Source organism: Ambystoma mexicanum, chromosome 5q (genome assembly GCF_040938575.1).
Source record: "Ambystoma mexicanum isolate Mex_15411 chromosome 5q, UKY_AmexF1_1, whole genome shotgun sequence".
In the NCBI taxonomy this organism is placed as follows: Eukaryota; Metazoa; Chordata; class Amphibia; order Caudata; family Ambystomatidae; genus Ambystoma; species Ambystoma mexicanum.
Window position 1 is genome coordinate 61,229,465 of NC_090933.1, and position 23,989 is coordinate 61,253,453.

At 47.5% G+C, this 23,989-nt stretch overlaps 1 protein-coding gene across 3 annotated transcripts in view; it reads left to right on the forward strand.

Moving 5' to 3' along the window:
* Positions 1–23,989, forward strand: part of LOC138497209 (uncharacterized) — a 306,729-nt gene that overhangs the window by 25,408 nt on the left and 257,332 nt on the right. For all 3 annotated transcript variants that reach the window (XM_069620532.1, XM_069620531.1, XM_069620533.1), the window contains exon 3: positions 13,846–13,914. Coding sequence is in view for 1 of the 3 variants with exons in the window: in XM_069620531.1 (XP_069476632.1) it covers positions 13,846–13,914 (69 nt within the window). In the remaining 2 variants the exon portion in view is untranslated. The remainder of the gene's footprint in view (positions 1–13,845; positions 13,915–23,989) is intronic.

Below are 23,989 nucleotides of genomic sequence, written 5' to 3' on the forward strand. Positions count from 1 at the left end.
GCAAGACAGCAAGGATGCCATGTATGAAACCCTTCTGTCGTTTGGATACGGCAGACAGTGTTGGCTGGTCCATGGCTGCGAGCACAGTTTTACGCAGATTTGCACGGTTGCGGAAGTCAGCTTTTGCTCCGGATGTGCAAGCCCGTCTTCTGAACATGCCCTTTGATGGCGCACATTTGTTTGGCTACAAGGCTGACGAGAGCCTTTAGAGGTTGCAGACCTCGAAAGCTGCAGCAAAATCTTTAAGCGCAGCTGTGAGCCAACCTCTGCCTTTTCGTCCTAGGGGACAGCAGTGGAGGGGAGGGTCTTTTTGTTACTACTCCTTTGTTAGAACGAGAGGGGCCGCAAGTCAAAGGGGCCCGCGAAAAGTACCCGTGGTGGTCGGGGAAATGGAGGTGCCAAAGCCGCTCAGGCAGCTGCCTCTTTGCCTTCATGCACTGCCGCAGCCGCTCCAAAACAATCATGAGGCCATGTCCGTCCCATGGTCCGCGGTTTGGGGGCAGGCTATCTCAGCATCTCCAAGAGTGGCAAGCCATTACTTCGGATGCGTGGGTTCTGGATACGATAGCCCATGGCTACTGCCTTCCCTTCCTAAAGCGGCCTCACAACAATCCACCAGGGAACCTCTCTTTGAAGCTTCCGGATCAGCTCCTTGCGCAGGAAATCTTAAACCTGCAGGAGAAAGGCGCTATAGAACTGGTGCCTGTAGCGGAGAGGAACAAGGGATGGTATTCCCCTTATTTTTATCCCAAAGAAAGACTGGGGATTGAGACCCATCCTAGACTTGCGTTGGTTGAACAAACTTCTGAGGAAGGACAAGTTCAATATGGTTACTCTTTCTCAAGTCCTCCAGGCCCTTCAACTTCAGGATTGGTTGGTATCTCTGGACCTATAGGATGCTTACTTTCATGTGACGATTCATCCCAAGCACAGAAAATATCTGAGGCGTGCGGCTGGTGAATCGCACTTTCAGTTAGGGGTCCTGCCGTTCGGATTGACATCCGCCCTGAAGGTCTTCACCAAGCTAATGGTGGTGGTTGCAGTGTACCTCAGGCGAGGGGGGGATAATGTCTACCCATACTGGCTGATCCGGGTGCGCTCTCTCGAGCAAGCATTGGATCATCTGGGTCCCACCTGCCTCTCCCTCCACAGGCTGGGCTTCTCCCTCAATTTCAAGAAGTCGCATCTGACACCTTATGAACAGCTCCAGTACAATGGTGCTGTGTCGGACACGTCGATGGGTAAGTGCTTGCCTCCCAAGGTGAGGGCTCATCACTTTATGCAGATGGTGGACAAGTTTCAACCTGGCCAGAGTCTCCAGGCTTTCGAATTCTTAAGGTTGCTCGCCTCATGGCATCCTGTATTTTTGTGGTTCCAGAGGCCAGGCTGAGGATGAGATCCCTGCAATGGGTCCTCAAGATGCGGGTCGCAGTTCAGGCAAGATGTCGGATCCTGTTAAGATTCCACTCTTCGGTCTCCCAGGATCTTCTTTGGTGGGTCAGCGAAGGGAACCTGATGAAGGGGGAGCCGTTTTGGCAACCATGGCTGGAGGTGACGGTAGTGACGGATGCTTCCCCTCACAGGATTGGGCGCTCATGCCGACTTTTCCGCCAGTGGTCGTTGGTCTCCGTCGGAGTCCAAACTCTACATCAACCTGTTAGAGCTGAGGGCCATCCGGCTAGGCCTGAAGGCTTTTCTGCCGGCTGTGCGGAGGAGTGCCCTGTTCATGACGGACAACACAGTGGCCATGCATTACCTCAACAAAAAAGGGAGGTAGGGTCACTCCCGTTGTGCAGAGAGGCAATGCAGCTCTGGTCATGGGCCATTCAGCAGGGAATTTCGGTCTCAGAAGTTCATATGGTGGGAGACGAAAATGCGGCAGAGGACGCTCTGAGCAGACTGAGCACCATCTCATGAGTGGGAGTTGGCTCAGTAAGTCCTTCAGGCGATCTACGCCCTTTGGGGAACCATAAGTGGATCTCTTCGCCACCAGTGTCAACCGGAAGTGTGAGAGATTCTGCTCAAGTGAATTTCCTCAAAGAGGAGCCTTAGGAGACGTGTTCGTAGTGGATTGGTCATTCCCACTGCTGTACGCGTTTCTTCCAGTCCCCGCCATTCAAGTGTTACGGAGGTTCGTTTTCCACATGAACCTCCTTGCTCCGGATTGGGCAAGGAGAGCGTGGTACCCGGACCTTCTAGAAATGTCCATCTGCCCTCCATGCCGTCTTCCCTACCAAGAGGATCTGCTCTTGCGCAGGGGGAGGAGGGTGTGAGATGGGGGGGCAGGAGGAGGAGGAGGGGGAGGGTCAGTCGGGTTCTCCATCCAGAGGTCAAGACTCTCAACCTTCACGCTTCGCATCTGAAAGGTTGAGGTATAAGGCTTGGGACCTCCTGGATGACGTGATCGAGGTGTTGCTTTCGGCCAGGTGGCCTGCAAAAAAAATCCCTTTGCCGTTGGCGTAAGTTCTGTGACTGGTGCAGAGGTCACAATGTGGATCCTTTTCTGTGCTCCATTCCTATGGTTTTGTTTTTTATGCTTTCTTTGGACCAAGTAGGTACCATTAAGGGTAACCTGGCAGCGCTTTCTATAAGCACTCGTCTGAAGAATGTTCTTACTTTAAGATTCCTTTTGATTTCTGAATTACTTAAAGGACTGACTATTGTGTTCCCGCCATCTCCTTTCCAGGTGTCGGTTTGGGATTTAAATTTGGTTTTGAAATTTCTCATGGGTGCTCCGTTTGAACCTTTGCACTCTTGTCCTTCGTCCTTCAAGACAGTGTTTGTTTGCGGTTACTTCCGCTCGCAGAGTGAGTGAATTGCAGGCACTTTCCTCTAAGCCACCCTGGACTGTGTTCCACAAGGACACGGTAGTTCTTGGGGTACGTCTGTCCTTTCTACCTAAGGTAGTTTCTGAATTTCATTTGAGTCAGGTGGTTCTTCCTTCTTTCTATCCTCATCCTGGTAAGGAAGAGGAGCGACTCAATAGGTTGGACCCTAGGAGAGCTATGAGCTTTTACATTTCTAGGATGTCCAGGGTCAGCGTTGACTATCAACATTGTAGCATATGCTGGTCACCGATTGGGCCAGGCTGTTACCAAACACACCTTGTCCAGGTGGATTATCCTCACCATTACGGAGTGTTACTGTTTGGCGGGTAAGGACCCTCCTGAGGGGTTGCGAGCTCATTCCACTAGGGGCGTGGCTACTTCAACCGCCGTTCAGCGGGGTGTTCCTATTCGGAATATTTGTGATGCCGCTACATGGGCGTCGCTCCACACCTTTGTTAAGCAATACTCCCTGGATGCATTCCATGATCAGGATTTGGCCTTTAGTAAGGCAGTTCTTTATTCCGCCATCTGATTGGGTACTCTAAATTCTTTTCCCTCCTTCATTGTGGTACTTCTTTGGGAGTCTGTCAAAGATGTGGAATACGTTGGCGTGCACAATCCATTCGAAGAACAAGTTACTTACCAACTAGTAACGTTTTTTCGACTGGATGTTCCTCCAACGTATTCCACATCGCCCTCCCAGCCTGCCCCTCTGGAGAATTTCCTATGCGATTTGAAGCTTACGTTTCTGCAAGGCTATGTGCAGTCAAGACTGGTGCCACACGTTCTGGGGGAAAAACGTGAACTGAGGCTACGGGTGCCGTGCGACCTATTTATAACATCCGGTGACAACGTCATCGACGCGGGATGCCCTCTGCTGAAAAGGTTTCCGAATTGCACAGCTGTGGACATTACATATCAAAGATGTGGACTATGGTGGAGGAACATCCTGTCGCTCCTCCAAGTTCTCTGGCCGAGGATTCCTAAAATTCTTGGATAAATATTCAATCCATCTTGATTCTGGAACCAAATGCAGAGGGTAACAGCATAATTGGTTTCCAGTTGGCCCACAACTGACCAGCAGCTTCTTAAGTTATGTTACTTTGCATTTATATACCGCCTTATGCACCATTGGTATGATCTCAAGGCGCTGGTAGGTTGAACGCCCTCTGGAACCGTAGTTCAAGTCAGTAGAGAGGGAGCGGGAGTCAATGGGTGCGTGTGTGCACCGGATATGTGTGCAGCAGGTGTGGCACTCGTATGATAGCTGCTTCATAGCGTTAGGTTTGGTGGTTGAGAGATCAGGAGTATGTGTTCGGTCTGGCAGAGTGATACCAGACTGATTCTGGCTGCGTTAGGCCTGAGGGAAACGCCTAGGCTGGCGAGTATGCAGCCAGTTGTGTTTTAGATGGGATGATGGGGAGTATGTGGCAAGTGTTGGTATGAGAACAGCTATACCGAATGTGTCATAGTATTGCTGTGTTCTAGTTGAGTGGTGGTGAATAGAAGAGAGTAAGCGTGGTGGTGTGATATGATGGTTTTCTGTAGGTGCTTGAGATCGAGCGCCTTCATATTTCATGCACTCCAAACAGTTCCGTGCACTTCAAATCATACCGTGCAACTCTCCATCCGCCCCGCATACTCCATCCGTCCCACGCATTATTTTCATTAACCAGCCTCAACATCTGCTCTCCGTCAAACACATACTTTTTTGGCTAACCATTTATATAGTTCCATAATGGGGTACTCTTTTTTTTTTCAGCCTTCTAAGTTTTTAAGTCTAGGCTCTTTTCCTCTCTCGAGTTTCCTCGTCGAAGCAATGCATATAGGCTTACCTTTTGTTGTGTAGCCTTGCTTGCTCTCAGTTGAGACCTGTCTAGGTTACCTTGCAGAGTTTCTAAAGCTTTGCCCCTCACAAGCCTCTCAGCTTTTGGCCCTTCAAGTGTTCTATTTTCTACAAACCTTTTAAAAAAACAGACTTTCCACCTACCTTCAAAGAAGATTTTCAGCTCCCCTTGACATTGTGCAATTAACATTGGGTGCCCTGGCTCCCCGAGAGACTCCTCTTTACCTCTGACTTTGTGCTTTGGAAGGTGTTTAAAAGTACTTGCCTGTGTATTAATTATTGGTTAACCTGTGTTTTATTAATCTATTCTATCTTTTACACCTAACTCATTTGCTCTAAATGTACCAGTGATAAATCGATGTCCACATTGTGCTAGCTATTTAAGTCACCCGAGGGTGTAGGAAGTGTCTGTGTGCCATCATACATATTTATTTAACATCAGTTTTAAATAAGCATTCTTTAACCCTTTAAGTGCCATGGGTATTTCTCCCCAGTTCCAAGGCCTTTTTTGGTGATTTTTGGTTTGTGGCCATTCAATGGCTTGTAACTTTTTTGTTACATGAGATATCTTGGCCAATTTTTTTCTCCTTTTTTTCCCACATGTAGGCGACGCAATGCCACCCAGGAATCCCAGGTTGCTGTAGGGGGGGTGAGAGAAAATAAGCAAAAAGGGCGAAAATTTTGCATTGTTTCAAAAAATGCCAACAAAATGATGTACAAAGAAAGAAGCCTGTGGTTTTTTCCTTGTAAGAGCTAGGAACAAATGGTTTGCTGTGCTGAGTTCCCCAATTTCCTGGCTTTCAAGAACAGGTTGAGTGGAAATATAAAAAAATTTCGCTGTGGTTATCAACCATTTTGTTGTAATACTGTCCCGCGTTCCCACAGGTGTCCCGATGAAAACGGTACTTCACATGTGTGGGTGCACCTACCTGGCTGCCAAGGGGAAAGCCTAAAACACAAGTAACCCCAAGTCTGTTTTCAGAGCGGAATCTCAAACATTCTGCCGACCGGCACAACGTACAGATATGGGCCTCGGGTGTCCAAGCCAGCAAGGAAAACAGGGAACCCCATGCATTTTCCAAAAGAGGACACCCCTGGGAATCCACAGAGGTCTGCCTTGCGCAAATTGCCCCAGTTTTTATTAGCCACAATCCCCGACAAAGTGTGATATTTGGTGGGGAAAAAACACAATGTTCACTTTGTCTGGGGTTCTGGGTAATAAATTCTGGACCGCTTCGCGCAGGTCCGACCTCTGCGCATTCCCACGGGTGTCCTCTTTTGGGAAATGCATGGGGTTCCCTGTTTTCCTTGCTGGAAATGCAGACAATTCTCAGATATTTCCCTCTGGCCACTCACCGAAACACACCGCCAACAACACGTGGCCTACCTTCCCGCGTCGCCACACGTGTCCCAATGAGAGGCAGACCTCTTGTGTGCAGGTGTCGTACCTGAGTGACAATGGGTACATCTTTTGTATAGTAACTTCTCTGTAGTGCGCTTAGGAAACAGTAAAGTACTGGTAGTAAGCCATTTCACATGCACCTTTACTCACACTTCCCATACATACCATCACAATGCAGTTAGACACGCAAGGTGGGATTTAGCACAAGGAGAAACCTCCTTGTGTAGCACAAGAAGGTTCGTCATTGTGAGCAGTGATGCCACAAGGCACCCACCGGATCACTGGCCATTCGTATCCCTTTCGTGTCTGCAGTCAGTTGGCATCCATTTCAGCAGTTGCACTTCTACCAAATCACTAGCACCAGAGCAAGTGTATCTACGCATGAGCATATCTACACACTTCTACCACGTGGAAATGTGCTTACAATGCAACTGTGTCTCTAGCAATATCTTAACTATTATTTGGCAGCAATTGTATAGCAACTGTGTCTGCATGCAAACTTTATGTGCCTGCAATCACATGTGCATACTGGCTCACTTGGCTACCCTGCCCCACAGGCGCTATCTTCCACACGAGCTTTGAGTATGCCCATAGCAACTATGGGCAAACATTCTTATGTTCAACCGTTCCCACACAACACCCACCCTGCAACATGACAATCATTTCTGCAGTGCTGGAAAAGTGCATTCACAGAAATTGCATCTGCATGTTCTTTGTATCTTTACCTAATTCACACACCAATCATATCCAATTCATTCCTACAGAAGACGTGTCACTTACACCACACATAACATTACTCGCAGTAAAACAATAAACAAGGTAGGATGTTACGAGGTACGCAAGACACCGCTGCCATATAGTTGGTGTCCAAGTACCACTTTCATAACACTTAGACCTCAAGGGAGGGAGCCAAAGTGGCGTGTATTATTTTGAAGACACCCCTTGAGTGGAGGGAACCTCAATGGTGTTCTGGTTTTCCACAACACACCGCTTGAGTAGAGGGAGCGGGACTGGCCTTTCTTTGCTTGCCAAACCTTAGGTGGAAGGAGCCAGATTCGGGTTCCTTTCCAAAGTATGCCGGAAGCGGATGGGGCTTTCCAGACGTTTTTTTTCTACGGCAATCCTGAACAGCAGCAAGCTGCACTAGCGTGCCTTGCCAAGACACCCCAAAGGGGAGTGACCCAGAGTGCTCCACCCTTCTTCTCCATGGCCCGCCTCAACTAGAGGCGGTGGAGTGGCATTCCTTTCCAAGATGCCCATGCTTTGGAAGAAACGAGCATTGCGTTACTTTGCAAGGCACACCACGCGCAAAGGGAGCTAGACTGCCTTTTCCTTATGAGGCAGACCTGAAGTGAAAGGTACCGGGGTGATGTCTCTTTCCCAGGCAGGCCTCAAGTGGAGGGGGCAGGACTAGCATTGCTTGCCAAAGCACGCCAAAGGGGAATGACCCGCATGGCACAACTCAAGTATAGGGACCTGTAATGATTACTATTTCACAGGCACGCCTCCAATGGAGGGAGCCTGATTAGCGTTCCTTTGCAAGTCACGCTTTGAGCTGAGGGATCTAGACTGATGTAAAGTTCGTAAGCAGGCCTCAAGTGAAAACTACGGCTGTGGTTGCCTTTCCAAGGCAGGCCTCAAGTGGAGGAAGCGGGACTAGCAATGCTCGTGAATGCACGCTAAATCAAGTGAAGTGAGTTGACATCCTGTTGCATTTTCATTGAAGGTACACCTCCAGGGCAGGGTGCAAGAGTGCCATTCCTTTATAACGCATGCACGATTTCAGTGGCTAAGGGTCCCTTTCAAGGAATGATGGGCATTTTCGGAAATCAGTCGATCTCCCAATAATTTTCCTTTGTATGTTAAAAAAGGAAACAAGGCTGAAAGCAGAGGGCAGGCTGGGAAGGGCATTGGGGACAGTACACCCGAGTATCCTTCCTCTTGCCTTGTTTTGTACACACCTTACATTTTCTGTACGGTTGTGCCTTCGTGGCAGTGGGAGGAACATAATCACCAAAGTGTCGCTCTTGCAATCTGGCCACATCTTCAACCTCTGGAAAGGAGGGAATGTGTACATGAACATTAGCCAGAGATTGAACAATTGCTAATTCAAAATCCAAAAAAGGAGAGGTTGTTTTCTGGAGTAGCTGCACGGTACACCACATAAGCATTGTATGTTGCCATATGCACAATGTGTATGGCTAACTTTTTCTACCAGAAACGCGACTTGTGTTCAGCGTGATATGACTCAAGCACTTGGTCATTTTTGTCTACTCAACCCATGTACTTGATGTAATCCAGAATGCAATTGGGCTTCAACACTTGCTGAGTCTGCCTGCGCAGAGGGACAGCTGAAGTACTTTCCATCATGAATAGTACTTAGCATGTACACGTCCCTTTGTCGCAGAATTTCACTGTTAACAATTCATCCTGCTGCAATGCCATACATTGTCCCTTGGCCAACTTCTTACACACAAGTTGTCTGGGGAAGCCTTTGCGGTTACTGCAGATTGTACCGCATGCCAGTGTGCCCACATTGAACAATTCCTTGAACAGTGGAATTCCAGTGTAGAAACTGTCTACATACAAATGATGTCCCTTGTGGAGCCATGGTGTGAGAAGATCCCAAACCATCTTCTCACTTGTCCCTAAATGGGCTGGGCAGCCCGGAGGGTTTAGGGTAGAGTCTTTACCGGTGTAGAGACTCATGCTGCTGACATACCCAGTGGTACTTTCACACACCATGTACATTTTAATCCCATATCGTGATCTCTTGCTAGGAATGTATTGCCTGAATACTAGGCGACCTTTGAACAACACCAACGATTCATCAATGGATATGTTCTGGCTAGGAACATACACCTCTGCAAATCGGTGAGTGAAGTGGTCCCGAAATGGCTTCAGTTTGAAGAGCCTATCAAAGTTTGGGTCTGTTCTGGGTAATGCTGCCGAGTTGTCATTGAAGTGCAACATACGGTGCAGTGCTTGAAAGCGATTTCTGCTCATTGCAGCTGAAAAAAACGGGCAATAAAGTGGTGCTAAAGTAGACCAGTACATTGCGACAGACGGCTTGTGTCCAATTCCCATGAGCAGAATGAGACCCCAAAACTGTCTAATTTCAACATCGTTTGTGGGTACCCATGCTTGTCCCACTAAGAGTGGGACCCCTAGACCACATGAACTCTGCAGGGTATAAATTGGTTTGCTGAACCACATCTGCAATTAACCCATCATCAATAAAAAGGTTGAAAAAATCAACAGGCTGAGCCATTGCTGGAGGCACCCAGAGCGACTCTTGAGTCATGTCAGGAACTGCCACATTGCGTGGCAGTCTTGCACGTCCCCTCCCCCTTACAGGTCCTCTGCGTGTGGGAAGTGTGCGAAAAGGTGGACGCACTCTTCCTTCCTCTTCGTCATCAGATGATGAGTGGGAGGAGGGACTTTCGTCAATGGCCATCTTACTTCCCTCCTGCCCCTCAGAAGCACTATCTGTTTCAGAATGCATGTACACATCTGTGCCTTGCTCTGAGCCAGATTCCATCACTACAGCTAATGCCTCGGCACCAGACATTGATCGCCGAGAAGCTATGGAACCCTTCAATGCCCAAAGACCAGATGAAGACTGAAACAATAAGTATGTATGCTTCTCAAAGTATGGAACGTAGCACAGTAAGTGGTATTCAGTGCCACAAACCTACTCCACACAAGTACACCAAAAGGTCCAGACTTTGCTCACAAACTGTAGCAGCCCTCTGCAATATGACGTACTCCCTGCACGCTACAATAAACGGAGTACTACTTTGCAAACACTCACGTGAAATGCTAAGGACCAGCTGACTGCTTTCCTACAAGTGGGTAGACAGCTACACCACACCTGCACCTAAAAGAAAGCACAAATAATCTATGGACGATGTCCTCTTCCGCTAAACTTTACAGAAATACAAGCGTGGGGACGAGGATTTCAGCCACACTACCTATTCAGAAACAGCCAACATGCTTTGCACCATGCCCTCCTCTATGGGATGCTTGTGGATGGGGAAATCGTGGTGAGAAGCAACCATGCAACGTATTAGTGATTGGGTGAGTTGAAAAGCCATAGGCAATGAAGAAGCAGAAAGGGAAGATAAATAAAGTACATGGCAGCCCCTTCCAGGCAACTGCTGGCACACTTTTGACAAAAACACCTGCTCATTCACATAGGGGTGTCTGTTGTAAGGGGAAAGGTCACAAGGACGAAATTAATGCAAGGCCAAGCAAATTGATTTAGGCTGATGCAAGCAGTGATGGGTAGCTAAGAAATAAGCAGCACAGACATACTGAATGCATTGACATGCCATGAACGCAGACAATTGCTAGGAAGTGGGAGTCTCACTGCCAACATACTTACTACCAATTTTATTCACATATTCCAGTACGTCCATCAGTTACTGGGCAACCCCCCCACCCTCCGTAGAATAGCGTCTGGCAAAATCCATTATGTCTCCAATGAACAGCTCCATGCTTGTTTTGGAAAGGTGCACCCCATCTCTGTGAAACATCACAGCACCTTTGATAATGCCATGGTGAATGGTCCGTATTCTCTTGTTGCCCTCTGTCAGTCTAGTGAACTCGCTATTCAGTTTCCACACCGAGCGGTTGATGGTTCTTGTATTCCCTTGAGTTCTCCAATCCATCCGGGGAATCATCTGGGACCAGGCCACCACAGTGTTTGGAAACCTCTGTGCAATCCATTCAAGGTCCGTCATGAGTTGCTCCCGTACCCCCTTCCGTCCCACAAACGCAAAATCATTTCCTCCCAGGTGCACCACTATAAGGTCAGGGGGAGGGGGCCCTCTCCTTTTGCTTGGGCATCGATGATGGCTCCTCTGAGCTGGTGAAGGCGCATCCCCCCCAAACCAATGCACTGCAAGGCCATCCCTTCCAGACCCAGATGTAGGTGGCCCTCGGAAAAGTCGTGCAGCCCTTTGAATATAACAGTGGCCGAAAATCCACACAACCCCCATCCTCACTAGGAAATGTAAACGGGAAAACCCCCATGATTATGGCTATACATACAGTTTACCAAATAACACAACGATTGCGTCAACACATGGCTCTTGTAACAATCCCAGCCACATACTTCACCCACTCAGAACGCACCTCTCATTTCAGAGTACAGTAGGTTGACACATAATTGCCACAATATTTTCAGGGGAAAGATGTGAAGAAGATAGTATGTCACCTTGTGCCAATAACACAGTTGTGCTGGCACAATTGCAATCAGTGAAGGTTTCTACTCCTGTGGGGCACCAACTGCACTGAACGGTGTTAAGGTTACTTGCACATGCTACACCACTATACTTTGGCAGGGTGACTAGTCTGCCAGAGGATATGAAGTTCACAGGAAGTGTGCTTTGTACGCTCTTTGAATATAGGTACCCTGACAGAATGTACCACAATCACCACAAATGGATGCATCTTCAGACACTTTCATTGTGAGTGTTTTGGCCACAGCTCCAGGACCACTGGTGAACTTGGGGGTACTCAACTACCAAGGCAGAGAGGCGGGCAAGGTCGCACACATCCACCACCACCACCCTACATCGCTTCCTGGTCAGCACTAAAGCTTTCCCCTCCAGGAAGGGATGGGGACCATGCCAAGGCACCCTGCCCCCAATGCTGAATTAGGGGGACAAAATATCCACCAGGGGGACGGACGCCAAAGATGCCAAGATGGAGTTGGTCTCTGGATTAGTTGGTCCCACTAACCGAGGGGGAGAAGTTGTTCTGTCAGAGCTTCTCTGTCGAGGTGAAAGAGGGTCAGCACAGCAGCAGGGCTTCACTGGGCGATTGAAGGTCCAGGAGGTTGCAGCAGGCTTCTCTTCACGATTTTCTTATTCTGAAGTTTCTTCCTGTGGTTGACTTTGCCTGTAGTCCCATGAATCTCGCCTTTTTAAGCAAATGTTCCCATTCCTGCATAGGCTAGGCTGCCAATCACACAGCAAGGTGGCATCCTTTTAGGACGGACAGCCAGCCAATCGAGACTAGTTTTGTTCAGGCACTCCGGGAGACAAAGGACAGGGGAGTTTCGGGACCCTCCCTCACATCCTGTCCTTCCAGACACACTGGAGCCAGAGGCGGCTTCAGAGCTGAAGCCCATCAAAGGCAAGGCAAGACAAAGCGCTCACACCTGTCTCAACGCACATAGTAAAAGCCAAGAAAGACCTCACAAACAGAAAATGGTGAAAAAAGACGACCATGGCCATTTTGACAAAATGGTCACCCATGGGTGCTGTCCTGCAGCGGAGGGTCCAGCCTGCAGTAGAAAAGCACAATAGTAGGAAAAAGTAAACCACTGCCACCAGCCAATTAAAGTAGTGAGGGTAACAAAAAATGTTTCATGAGCAAGTAGGTCTAGCACACCCCACATGAAATGGCGTGTGCTAGACCTACATAGAGAAAAGGTAAGTTAAGTCAATTTCACTTTACTATTCTTGAACTGTAGTTCACCCAAGAAAAAGTATTTAAATCTTAGGGGAAATCCAAAATGATTTCCCAGTGACACTGCACTGAAGGTGCTGTGTGTCACTATACAAAAAGCAGATGCCTATGGAGTTTGTCAGACTCCAACAACAGTGAAAACACAAAATCCAAATCAGGTAAAAAAGCAGAGGGAGAAAAAGGTCACACTCACTCAGGAGTTAAATGTAAGAAGTCCCAAGTCAATCAAAAGAGCTGGGCGTCTCTAAGGTAGGAGGAATTTAGCACTAAAATGAACATTCTCACTAACACTCCCATCCGACTTTGATGAACTCTTGACCAGTTAAGGATTTGACTGCTAAAGCATTAGAAGCCTTGAAAAGTGTTGCTAAGAAGGACCGGGAGGATAGCTCGGGGCAAGAAGCAACACCACACATAGCAATACAGGTTTGTATCCCAGTCTCACACTTGGGAACCACTCCAGTATTTACGTGCGTTATAAAGGAACAATTATAAGTAAATTATTGCTGCTACTACAGAATAACCTTTTTTCCTTCCTTCAGCCACTCAGTCATTTCACTCTAACATAGGCGGGTGCGCGGCACTACTATTTAAACTGTGGAACTGTCGTTTTCTGTAACAAATGTGGGCATGAGCAGCTACTATTGAAGCAGTTTCTGATGGAAAAATATTGTTGTTTCCTATAGTTAGTCTAAAATAGTATTTGCTTACCTTGCCTTGTGTACATAAAATTAATGTAGATTTTATTATAATCTGCTGATGCATAATGAAGTTTTAATTTTGCATAACATATTAATAGGGTATGATCGTTTTGTGTTTCAATTTTTGAATTAAAACACATGACAATAAATAAATGAATCTGTTGCAATAAGGAGTCCATTATAGAAACTCATTTCTCACCTGTGATAGTTATTTTTGTTGAATTAGTCCTTTTTCCCACAGATACTTACCGATCTTCCCCTCTTTATGGAATGGTCGTACCCTGTAGCAGTTCTGGGGTTCATTCTGTTAGTGGGGGTGGAAGGTGTGGGGATAACTGGGCAGAATTGTATTCATGGGGCACGCCAGCTCAGCGTATACCTGCCATGACATCACACTTTCAGAGTCATGGCCACCAACAACATGGAGCAGACCTGAGACCGAGCTCCAGGGCCCCCCACTGGTTACAAAATGTTTTCCATCATTTCACTGATTTGAAGCAATTTACACTTTGATTTTTGAATATTTGTTTGATTTTTGAATATTTGTGTTTGCAGCTTCTTGATTGGTCTTTACAATTAACATTTCAGATCTGTGAAATTCCCTGTCTCGGTCAGAATACTCTCGTGACGCATTATCAAGGGGCCAGGCATAAAAAGGTAATGTTTTCTCATGTTATTTTATGCAGGTTAATTTTATTCAGAAGTTGCTTTTAGTAGGTTTAAGTAGTTTCATTCTTTAATGTTTGATGTTTCTGATGACCTTTGTTGGGGAGAATTCTCAGTTATGTGCTGATTCCTTCAACCATAGAGACCCCAGCTCTTTCACTGGACTTTACGACTTTTAATTTTAACCCTGGAGTGAGTGAGCCCTTTTTCTCACTCTCGTACGTTTTGACCTGATTTGGATTATGCGTTTCCTTTTGTTTTTGGAGTCTGTCAAACTCCATAGGCATCTACTTTTTGTGTGGTGATACGCAGCATCTTCAAGGCAGTGTCACAGCGAAATCCCTTTAGGTTTCTCATAAGGTTTAAATACCTTTTCTTGCGACAACTACTGCTCCCAAGAATAGTAAAGTGAAATTGACTTTACTTACCTTTTCTCTTTATAGGTCCAGCACACACCATTTTATGTGGAGTGCTAGGGGATTAGTTAGTAGCCCCTTATCCTAGCTACTCATGTAACATTTTTTATGTTACCCTCACTACTTTTAACGGCTGGTGGCAGTGGTTTAATTTTCCTACCATTGTGCTTTTTTTTACCGCAGGCTGAATCCTCAGCTGCAGTATAGCACCCATGGGTGACCATTTTGTCAAAATGGCCCTGGTCTTCTTTTTTTGTTGCCATTTTCCAGTTGTGAGGTCTTTCTTGGCTTTTACTCTGCGCGCCAAGCCAGGTTGGAGCCCTTTGTACATATTGCCTATGGCGGGCTTCAGTCCTGAAACCCGCCTCTTGCTTCAGTGTGTCTGGAAGGGCAGGAAGTGAGTGAGGTTCCCAACCTCCCCTGTCCTTTGTCTTTAGTTCGTTGTTGCCACATTAAAGGCACTGAACTGGAACATATAACTGTAAGAAAATTAATCATTTAATGACTTTATTTTTTTTTGTCTAAAGCAAAGTTCTTTGAAAATTCAACTTTGTGTCACACACCGTGCCAATACCTTTTTCCGTGCCTGTCTGAAATGAAATTAAATCCAAGCACAATTGTTCCACTTGTCCAGAAAATTGCATTTGATATTATTTTATTATAAATCTCCTGTTTAATATTGATTAGGGCAAATAAGTGATTCTGGTTAAACATCGCACACATTTTCACCAGGGAAGGGCGCTCAGCCAGTCAGTAAGAAAAGTGGGCTAGAACAGTGTACCACCCACGTTTCTACAGCCACACAAGGCCCTTCCCTGCACATCACCATCTTTATTATGGGGCAACATGGAGCTGATAGATTCTAACCCACCCCCCGATTCCGTTGCGCACACAATCTTCTGTGCTTGGTTTGGTCGAGGGAGGTCCATGTGTTCGGGTGCAGAGGTCCCTTTCAGATGCAGTATTTAGTTTCCTTCAGTCTCAGTGCTTGGAACTCTGTTCCAGGCAACTTTTGGCTGAACACCCGTGCATAGAATGAAAATGGCGCATGTAACCTGAGGACCCCTTCAGGGAGGGAAGACTGATTGCAATGGGAGTCTCCAAAGTACAATGACGATAGGGGGTCTTCAATGGATGAACAGAGGAGCAGGCCCTGCACGGCTCCTACTGATGTAAGAAGGCTGATGTTAGGAAAGATTTGTCTTTACTGCAACTTTCCTCCCCACCCTCCCACAAACCTTTTGCTTTTATTTTTGAATCTGACCTGTATTTTTTGCAGTGAAGCCTTAAGCCTCCCTACACTTGCTTTTGCTCATATGTTATGGGGAAACTGACATGTCGTTCAGGCTGTCAGTAGTGGGAAACATTGTTTCCCCCCCCTCAGCCGCGTTACTACTTTTGGTAACTTTTTATCATTGTACAATGCAGTTTACACTGCAGTATACTGGGTTAAATGTTTGCTTTGACCTAGACTAACACTCGGAGAATGTTTGGTTACTCTGTGTGCTAAAAGGATAAGCTGGTGGTGGCGGTGACTTTTTCCAACTTTTTGGGGACTTTTCGTTTTAGCCTTAGCGCGTTTACCGCATTTGATTGCGAACTGTGGCTATTGATCAAACATGGTCGTGCCATGAGATGTTTTCGCTTGCCCTTTTGCCATCTTGTTCTTTAGACTTCTTCCTGGCCTAAGAGGCCAGGAGAATCCTTCTAAGGACTTCCAGTGCCTGAGAAAGCAGATGCTTTTGGTGGGCCGCTTGAGGGCTGTGTGTGTTAGCTGGCAGGATGTGGGCTGGGGCTGTCTGGTCCCAATCCGTAAACTTGTTTGTGTGTCTGAGTGGTATGCATGAGTGTTCCTGTCAGTGGTCCTGATTGGAGTGCGTGTGTGTGTGTGGACTAGTCTTGCTATTGGCTAGTGAGAGGTTTCGACTCTTACCTGGCTTTTAGGATAAGAGGACCTCTGCACCTATTTTTCAGAGATCCTGGAGAAACCTGAAGGAGCCAAGAATCTTATTACCCATTCAGGGGAACCGAGCTAGCAGGGCAAGTCCAACCACGGCAGTTGAGTCCCTTTGCGTCTCCGTGCTGCGGTGACCACGGTCCGAACGGCTTACCTGACCAGAGTCCTGTCCTGAGAGGGGCCCTGCATCGAGTTCTGCTGCATTCTTCAGTCGAGAGTGCTTGCAACAGTTAATACACCAACCGGAGATGATAATTGTGTTATTTATATAGCACTTTAATCCAAAGCACTTTACAGAGCACATATTTACATACAATATCACCCAACCGAAAATTGAGAGCAGCTAGAACCTGCAAATCAAGGACTGCGACTTTCAGCGGGGAAAAAAGCAAACTCGGACCCCCTTCCTTTGTCCTGCCAAGTTTGTGAAAGAATCAGAGTATGGGCGGTTAAGTTATATAGACCTTCTTACCTACCCCTATAATCCCATTATAAATCAATGGGCTTATAATAAACAGTGATTCTTCTAACACTTTTGGCTTTGCCATTGCTTGCTTGCGCAAGACTTCTAAAAGTTGGGGCTACTTCTGTTAACTAGTTTAATTCGCTTCTGTAACCTTAGAAATACAATGTGTCCAGGATGGGCGGGTGGCAGCAGATATTTTCCTACCACGTTTGCACTGGAAGCTTTCCCAGGTCCCCTAACAGTAAGGCTCAGCACCATTTAAACTGGTAGTCACTATACAATTGTGGATAGCCGCTGGCCACATCATCTGCCCAGCAAAAGACACTCGGTCATCAGTATGTGTACTGGAACCAGTGCCAACCTCACATCCGCGCTCACACACTGACCACCCCTTAGCCCGCTAAAGCAGCAGGTTTCCCCAGGAAAGGGCATTACATAAGGCAATTCTGGCCTTGTGGGCAGGAAAAAGGTCCAAGAACAATATGGCTAAAGGACAGTCGAGCATCTCATGGCAAAGCCATCTTTTAGTGCTAGCCAATCTTAATTGCTTTTTGTGGTTATTGCAAAAGTGTGCAAGTAAAAAGTTCAAAACGTGGTACTAAAATATCTGCTGCCACCAGCCCATCCTGGACACATTGTATTCCTAAGGTTACAAAAGCGAGGAAAAAAAATGATTTGTTTGCTTGTTAAGCGCTTGTACAGTAAGTAAAATACATTACAAAACACAATATTTAGAAAGGAAGGGGAAGGAAGGGAAGGGAAGGAGTGATTCTTGTCAATCTCCTCAGTGTGAGGGAGGAAGAGGACATGAAGATGACTCTTAAGGTTTCTGACTTCAGAAGAGGGAGTGTGTGAGAGCCCAATGAGGAAGCCAGCCAAGCCATCCCTCTTCTGAATCCCATCAAAAGGAGATTGGCTGCTTCCTTGGTCACACCAGCCCAGACTAGGGCAGTCGGAGGGTAGAATTTTTTTTGTCTTCGCTCATTGCCTCTTGACCCTACATACATTAAGGGCCAGCCATGCCACCCCTGATTCCCTAGTGGTTGCCACCACCTGGAAACAGGCGGGGGTACCCCTTGCTACAGGAGAGGCACCCCCGTATAAGGAGTCAAAAAGTTGTACGCCTTGGGTAAGTGAATCATCACGGCATCTGCCTTTTCCATGCACATAGCAAACAATACGTTGCTTGCCAGTTATGCCGATGTGCAGTGGAACCTACTGCAGGAAGGTCTTCGGGAGGTGCCTGAACCCGCTCCCGCTAAAACCAAATTGCTTGCCATTGTGGCCAAGGGCAGGCAGGTCAACCAGAACGTACTGAAAAACACTCTGGATTCTGCGGAGATGGCTGGAAGATCCCTAGCTCAGGGCACCCTGCTTAAACGGCACGCTTGGCTCAGGAACTCGGGTTTCAAGCCGGAAACCCAAGCGGCTCTTAATAATAAGCCTGTCGAGAAGACTAATCTCTTTGGTAAAGCAGTTGACGATGCCCTCGAGACTGCCAAGAAGGAGCATGAGACTCTCAAGTCCCTTCAGCAAATCACCAAAAAACCCTCCCCCGAGAGGGGAAAAGGTTCCCGCCAGTTCTTTCGGGGCCAATCCCGTTACACACAAAACCAGTATAATACGGGAAACACCTGGAACTCAGGACAAGCATCCAGCACCCCTGCCAACTATCCACCCAGGGGACAACAGTGCGGGAAAGGCAGAGGCCCCAACTCCAGGGGAGCCACAGCCTCTGGTTAGACATGACCTACGGATCCAGGTCCCCTCCCATGTCACCCCAGTTGGGGGGGCGATTTAACATCTTTCCTTTCGGCATGGGACCAGTGGGTTCTCAAGACGGTCGCCCACGGGTACTGTCTGGAATTCGCCCGACCACCACAATTCAGACCGCCCACAGCCTGACTCCAGACCATCTGCGAATCCTCATACAAGAGGTGGAAGCACTTCTGGAAAAGGACACCATGGAACCCACCCCTATTCTTCAGGTAAACAAGGGTATTTATTCAGTGTACTTCCTTGTACCCAAAAAGGACCTCACCATGCACCCTGTACTAGACTTGCACCCAGCGAACAAATTTGTCAAACCTCAAAAGCTTTGTATGGTAACTCTACAAGAAGTAATCCCACTGTTGAAAGAGGGGGGATTACTTGGCGACACTAGACATGAAAGATGCATGCTTTCATATTTCAATGTTGCCAGCGCACAGAAAATATCTAAGGTTCATGATGGAGGACAGGCGCTATCAATTCAAGGTACTCCCCTTCGGCATTGCTTCGGCGCCAAGGGTGTTTACAAAAGTTCTGGCAGTAGCGGCAGCACACCTGCGCGGGCTATCTGTCCCAGTTTACCCTTTCCTCGACGACTGGCTCATAACAGGGGACTCTTACGAAACATGCCTATTGAACACTCAAAAGTCTGGGATCCTCCATCAACGAGAAGGAAATCCAGCTTAGACCCCAGTCAGGTCAAACAGTTTCTGGAGGCTCTAATTTGGACCAAACACAGCCTTGTCTGAACCCTCTCCAACAAGAGGGTTCAGATCATGCTTTCTAAGATCCCTCAATATGTAGCCAGTCGGGAAGTGATGGTATGCAAGGCAATGCGACTGCTAGGAATGATGGCGTCCTGCATTTATTTAGTTCTTCACGCATGGCTGTGCATGCGTCACATGCAAGAGTGGCTCATCAGCCGGTGGTGTCAGGCCAGTGGACAATGGGAGGATCTGATAGTTGTCTTGCAAGCCCTTGTTCTCTCTGCAGTGGTGGTCAAGGGAAAACCTCTTGAAGGGGGAAGACCTTTACCACCCCTGCAGTAGAAGCCACTCTCACGACAGACTCATCTCTCACGGGGTGGGGAGCTATCTGCTACAGCAGACAGCGTATGGAGTGGGGTTCCCACAAGTAGCGTCCAACCACATAAACCTGTTAGAGCTATTAGCAGTATTCAAAGCACTAAAGGCCTTTCAAACACAGCTACAGGGGAATACAATTTGGATCTTGACAGACAGCGCCGCAGCCATGTATTACCTAAACAAACAGGGGGGGGTGCACACACTCTCCAGGGCTATCCAAGCTGTCCCAGAACATCTGGATGTGGGCTCTCAAACACAAGATGTTCCTGCTGTCCCAACACGTTCCCGGCGAACTCCACCTTCTAGCAGACATGCTCAGAAGAGATTTCCCACTATCCATAAGAGTACGAATGGCGTCTACACGAAGACATTGTTTGCAACGTCTTCGCGGAATGGGGCTTCCCAGAGATCGACTTGTTCGCCACTCAAGAGAACGCCCAATGCCAAGACTACGCCTCCAGATATCCCCAGAACTGCTCCAAGGGGAACGGACTGTGGATAACATGGTCAGGGAAATTTGTTTACGCTACCCCTCCCCCCCCCCCCCCCACATCCCCCCTCCCACTCCCCATCTCAACAAGATTGTGCACAAGATGCACCAGGAACCAGTCACCATTATTTTGGTGGCCCCCATGCAGGCCCGCCAACCCTGGTTCGCTCATCTAATGGAAATGTCACTATTCCTGCCCCCCACCCCCACTGAGACTATCTGCCCATACAACATATTGTCTCAGGACAGAGGGGAGACACTACACCCATGCCTGCAAACTCTGAACTTGGCGGCCTGGCTCCTGAGTCAGAATTTGGACACCTTTAACTCCATCAGAGATGCATGGACATACTTAGGGAATTGCTATTCCAGTAAGTGGAAAAGCTTTGTCATCTGGTGCAATACCGAGGGCATCAACCTGATTGACTGCTCCCCTACCCACATTGTGTTGTACCTGACACACTTGTTAGATTCAGGACTGGTTTTTAATTAAGTTTCACCTAGCTGCTCCCTCTGCCTACACTACGTCACAACAGAAGGTGTAGTGGGGGAAAATACCTGTTATTAAGGCCTTTATGGAAGGGGTTAAGATAATTCGTCCCCCGTTTCTATAACCCAGCTCCCAGATGAGATCTAAATGTGGTATTGACCAGACTCATGGGGTCTCCCTTTAAACCAATGCATAAAGCAAGTCTGAAAGACCTTACTTATAAGACGGCCTTCCTAGTGGCTATCGCTTCCATTAGAAGGGTTAGTGAACTTCAGGCTCTTTCAGTTCTAGACCCTTTTGTTAGTCCACAGGGATAAGGTGGTTCTACGCACTCATCCCCGATTTGCGCCTAAATTCATTTGGAAGTTCCATGTGAACCAATCAATTGAACTACCCACTTTCTTCCAGAATCCCATTAGCATGGCCGAAAGAAGCCTACACAGACTAGAAGTGCGCAGAGCAGTCATGTTTTACCTGGAAAGAATGAAACCACTGAGGAAGACTAACCAGTTTTTCATTTCAGTGGCAGCTGGTAGATAAGGGGATCCTGTCTCTAAATCGGCTATCTCAAGGTGGATTGTCAAATGCATCACACTGTTATACTCTTGGTAAGAGAGAACTGCATTTCAAGCCTAGAGCACACTCTAATCGGGGCACTGGGGCTTCCATAGCATTCATTGCAAATGTTCCCCTTGAGCCCATTTCCAAAGCGGCAACCAGGAGTTCTGTACACACCTTTACAAAACCCTATTGCGTAGACACTCACTCTAGATCTTATTTCAGGTGGGACAAGCAGTATTAAGACATCTTTTCACTACTGTTTCTTCTCACAATCCACCTCCAACTCCGGGTACTGCTCGCTAGTCTATGCACAGCATGTGATTCTAAGCAGATTAACAAGCATCGGAAGACATGCATTACTCACCGTAAATTTCTGATGATTGTATCTGCTTAGATTCACATGCGCCCACCCTGCCTCCCTCTCGGGTGGAAGGACCATAGACGCCTTACTACTTTCTCTCTTTATATACTCACTCACAATAGCCTTGGGCTCCCTCATGGCAGAAAAAATACAATTGGAGGGACCTCAGCGCGTGAGGTATTTTGGGTACACTACATGTCACGATAGGGATAGTGTTAGACACGCCTATGCCGACGCCCCTTTCGGTCCCTGAAAGACGAGATGCAATACTCTGCGGTTACCACTGGATGTCGGACCATATGCACAGCATGTGAATCTAAGCAGATACAATCATCAGAAATGCGATTACGGTGAGTAATGCATGTCATCCCCCTTCTCTCTGCACCTGGTCTTTTTAGTCACATAGAAAATCCTCTACCAACTTGGGGCCTCCCTTCTTTTTTTTGCCATTACTAACATGGTTCTTGGTTGGCCCTTCTACCATTCTGGGAGGGGGAGGTCGGTGTGTGTGTGTATTTTGCCTTTGGTGGGAACCTTTGGGTGTCTCCGCCTCGGCTCCAGAGTGTCTGGGCATGCAGGAAGTGGGGGAGGAGTCTTCCACCCCTCTGTCCTTTGTCTGCCAGAGTGCCGGAATAGGTCCAGCTCCAACAGGGGTCCGGCTGTCCTGATTGGACAGCCAAACGCCCCTTTCTGTAAAATGCTGTGAGATGGATGGGGATTGGGTCTGCTGAAGCTGAGAGCGAGAAAACTCTGGTGGTGTGGTAGGATAAGGATTTAATCCAGTTGGAAGCGTTGATGGAGAATGCTGCTGCTGTTGTCGTGTTCCGTGAGGATCTGGTGGTCGACCACGTCCAATGCAGCCGAGAGGTCTAATCTTAGTAGCATGGCCAGATTGCCTTTGTCTTTAGCCTCCCCCATCTGTATTTTCAGATCCAAGAGGGGGCTGTCTGTGCCATGTCTAGGCCGAAAGCCGGATTGTCGGGGGCCAAGTAAGTTCTTTTCCTCCAAATATTTCTGGATTTGCAGGTATGAATTCTGAAGGGTTTGTTAGTGATGGGCCTATAGTTCGTTGGTATGTTAGGGGTCTAGATTGTTTTTTTAAGAGGGACATGACCCATGTCGCCTCAAGGTTGTTGGGGACCAAGCTGGCCTTGAATGAGGAATTTATCACTGTGGCGATGAAGGGGGACAGCTCTTTTGTGCCTTCCTTAATGAGGGGCGCAGGGCAGGCACGAAGAGAGGGAGGAGTCCAAAACTCCTCAGCCCTTTATCTTCCACCCTGACTGAGAATCCAGTTCAAACTGGAAGGCTGGTTGTCCTGTTTGATTGGCTGGGTTCCTGCATAAATGTCCGCTCCTGGAAGTTGAAGAGGTAGTCGACCACTGGAACCAAATCCGAAGAGGGAGATGAAGAAAAGGCGGCTGAGACGATTTCCAGCGACCAGAGAGCCTGCTCTGTAACCAGAGCCTGCTGTTAACTTTCCTTCCAACCGACCTGGGGACTCTGAAAAACGACCCCGACCTAGAGCCTTGTGACACCGACTAGACCAAAATAAACCTGCATTTTGAGCCATCCAACGTTGTGCTGTGATCTTGCGGGACTGCAATACCCTGGGACCTTAAGCCATTGTGCGGTGCACAGTCTTCTGAATCTTGCTGAAACTTTGTGGGCATTCTGCTGGACCTCCAGAGACGTGAATAGAGTCCGAAATGGCCCCTCAGCAGAGTGCTGGACCTTGCAAACAACGAGAATCCGACCGGCAATATTCAGTCTTCTGGCTCCTGAAAAGGACACCAAAACCACAGAACCGCATCCAGTCTTGTGTGCTTCCTGTGCAGCTTTGGGGTGTTTCTGATTTGGAGTCTTCTCCTCCAGTTCACCCAGTCCCCTACTGGAAGCCTCCTAGGGTGTCTTCTCTGAAGTCCCTGGACCCTCGACTAACTTTGAAAGTAGAAAACTTACTTGTTTGAAAAGTCTTCCTCAGAGACTCTTGACTGTGCCAGCAACTGAGCCCTATCTCACTGTGCCTACAGCTGGCACCTAGACCACTAGGGTCCCTTTTCTGCCTCTGCGAGAACTCCTAACATAAACTTGGGAAGGGCTGGATACATAAAGGGGTCTGCCTTGAAAAGTAGAACGGGTGTTGACAAGTTTATGTACTTGTAAAAGAGTTAGTTGGTAACTGTAGCTCTTAAAGTGAACCGTGTCAAAAGTTCTAACTTACTTTGAAAGCGTTCTGCCACTTGTAAAAGTATATAGAATGTAATTTTAATTACCTTAGAAATGTTCTGCCATTCTGAAAAAGTATATGTAAGGTCTTACTTTCCTTAGAAACTGTTTTGCCATTCTACCAGAAAGTAGATGTAAGGTTACTTTACTCACCTGTTTCCCAACAGGGTCTTACTTCCCCTGACTTGCTGTTAGCCTGTCCATAATAAGTCTGTCTTAAGTTATATGTGCCTCTTAAGTT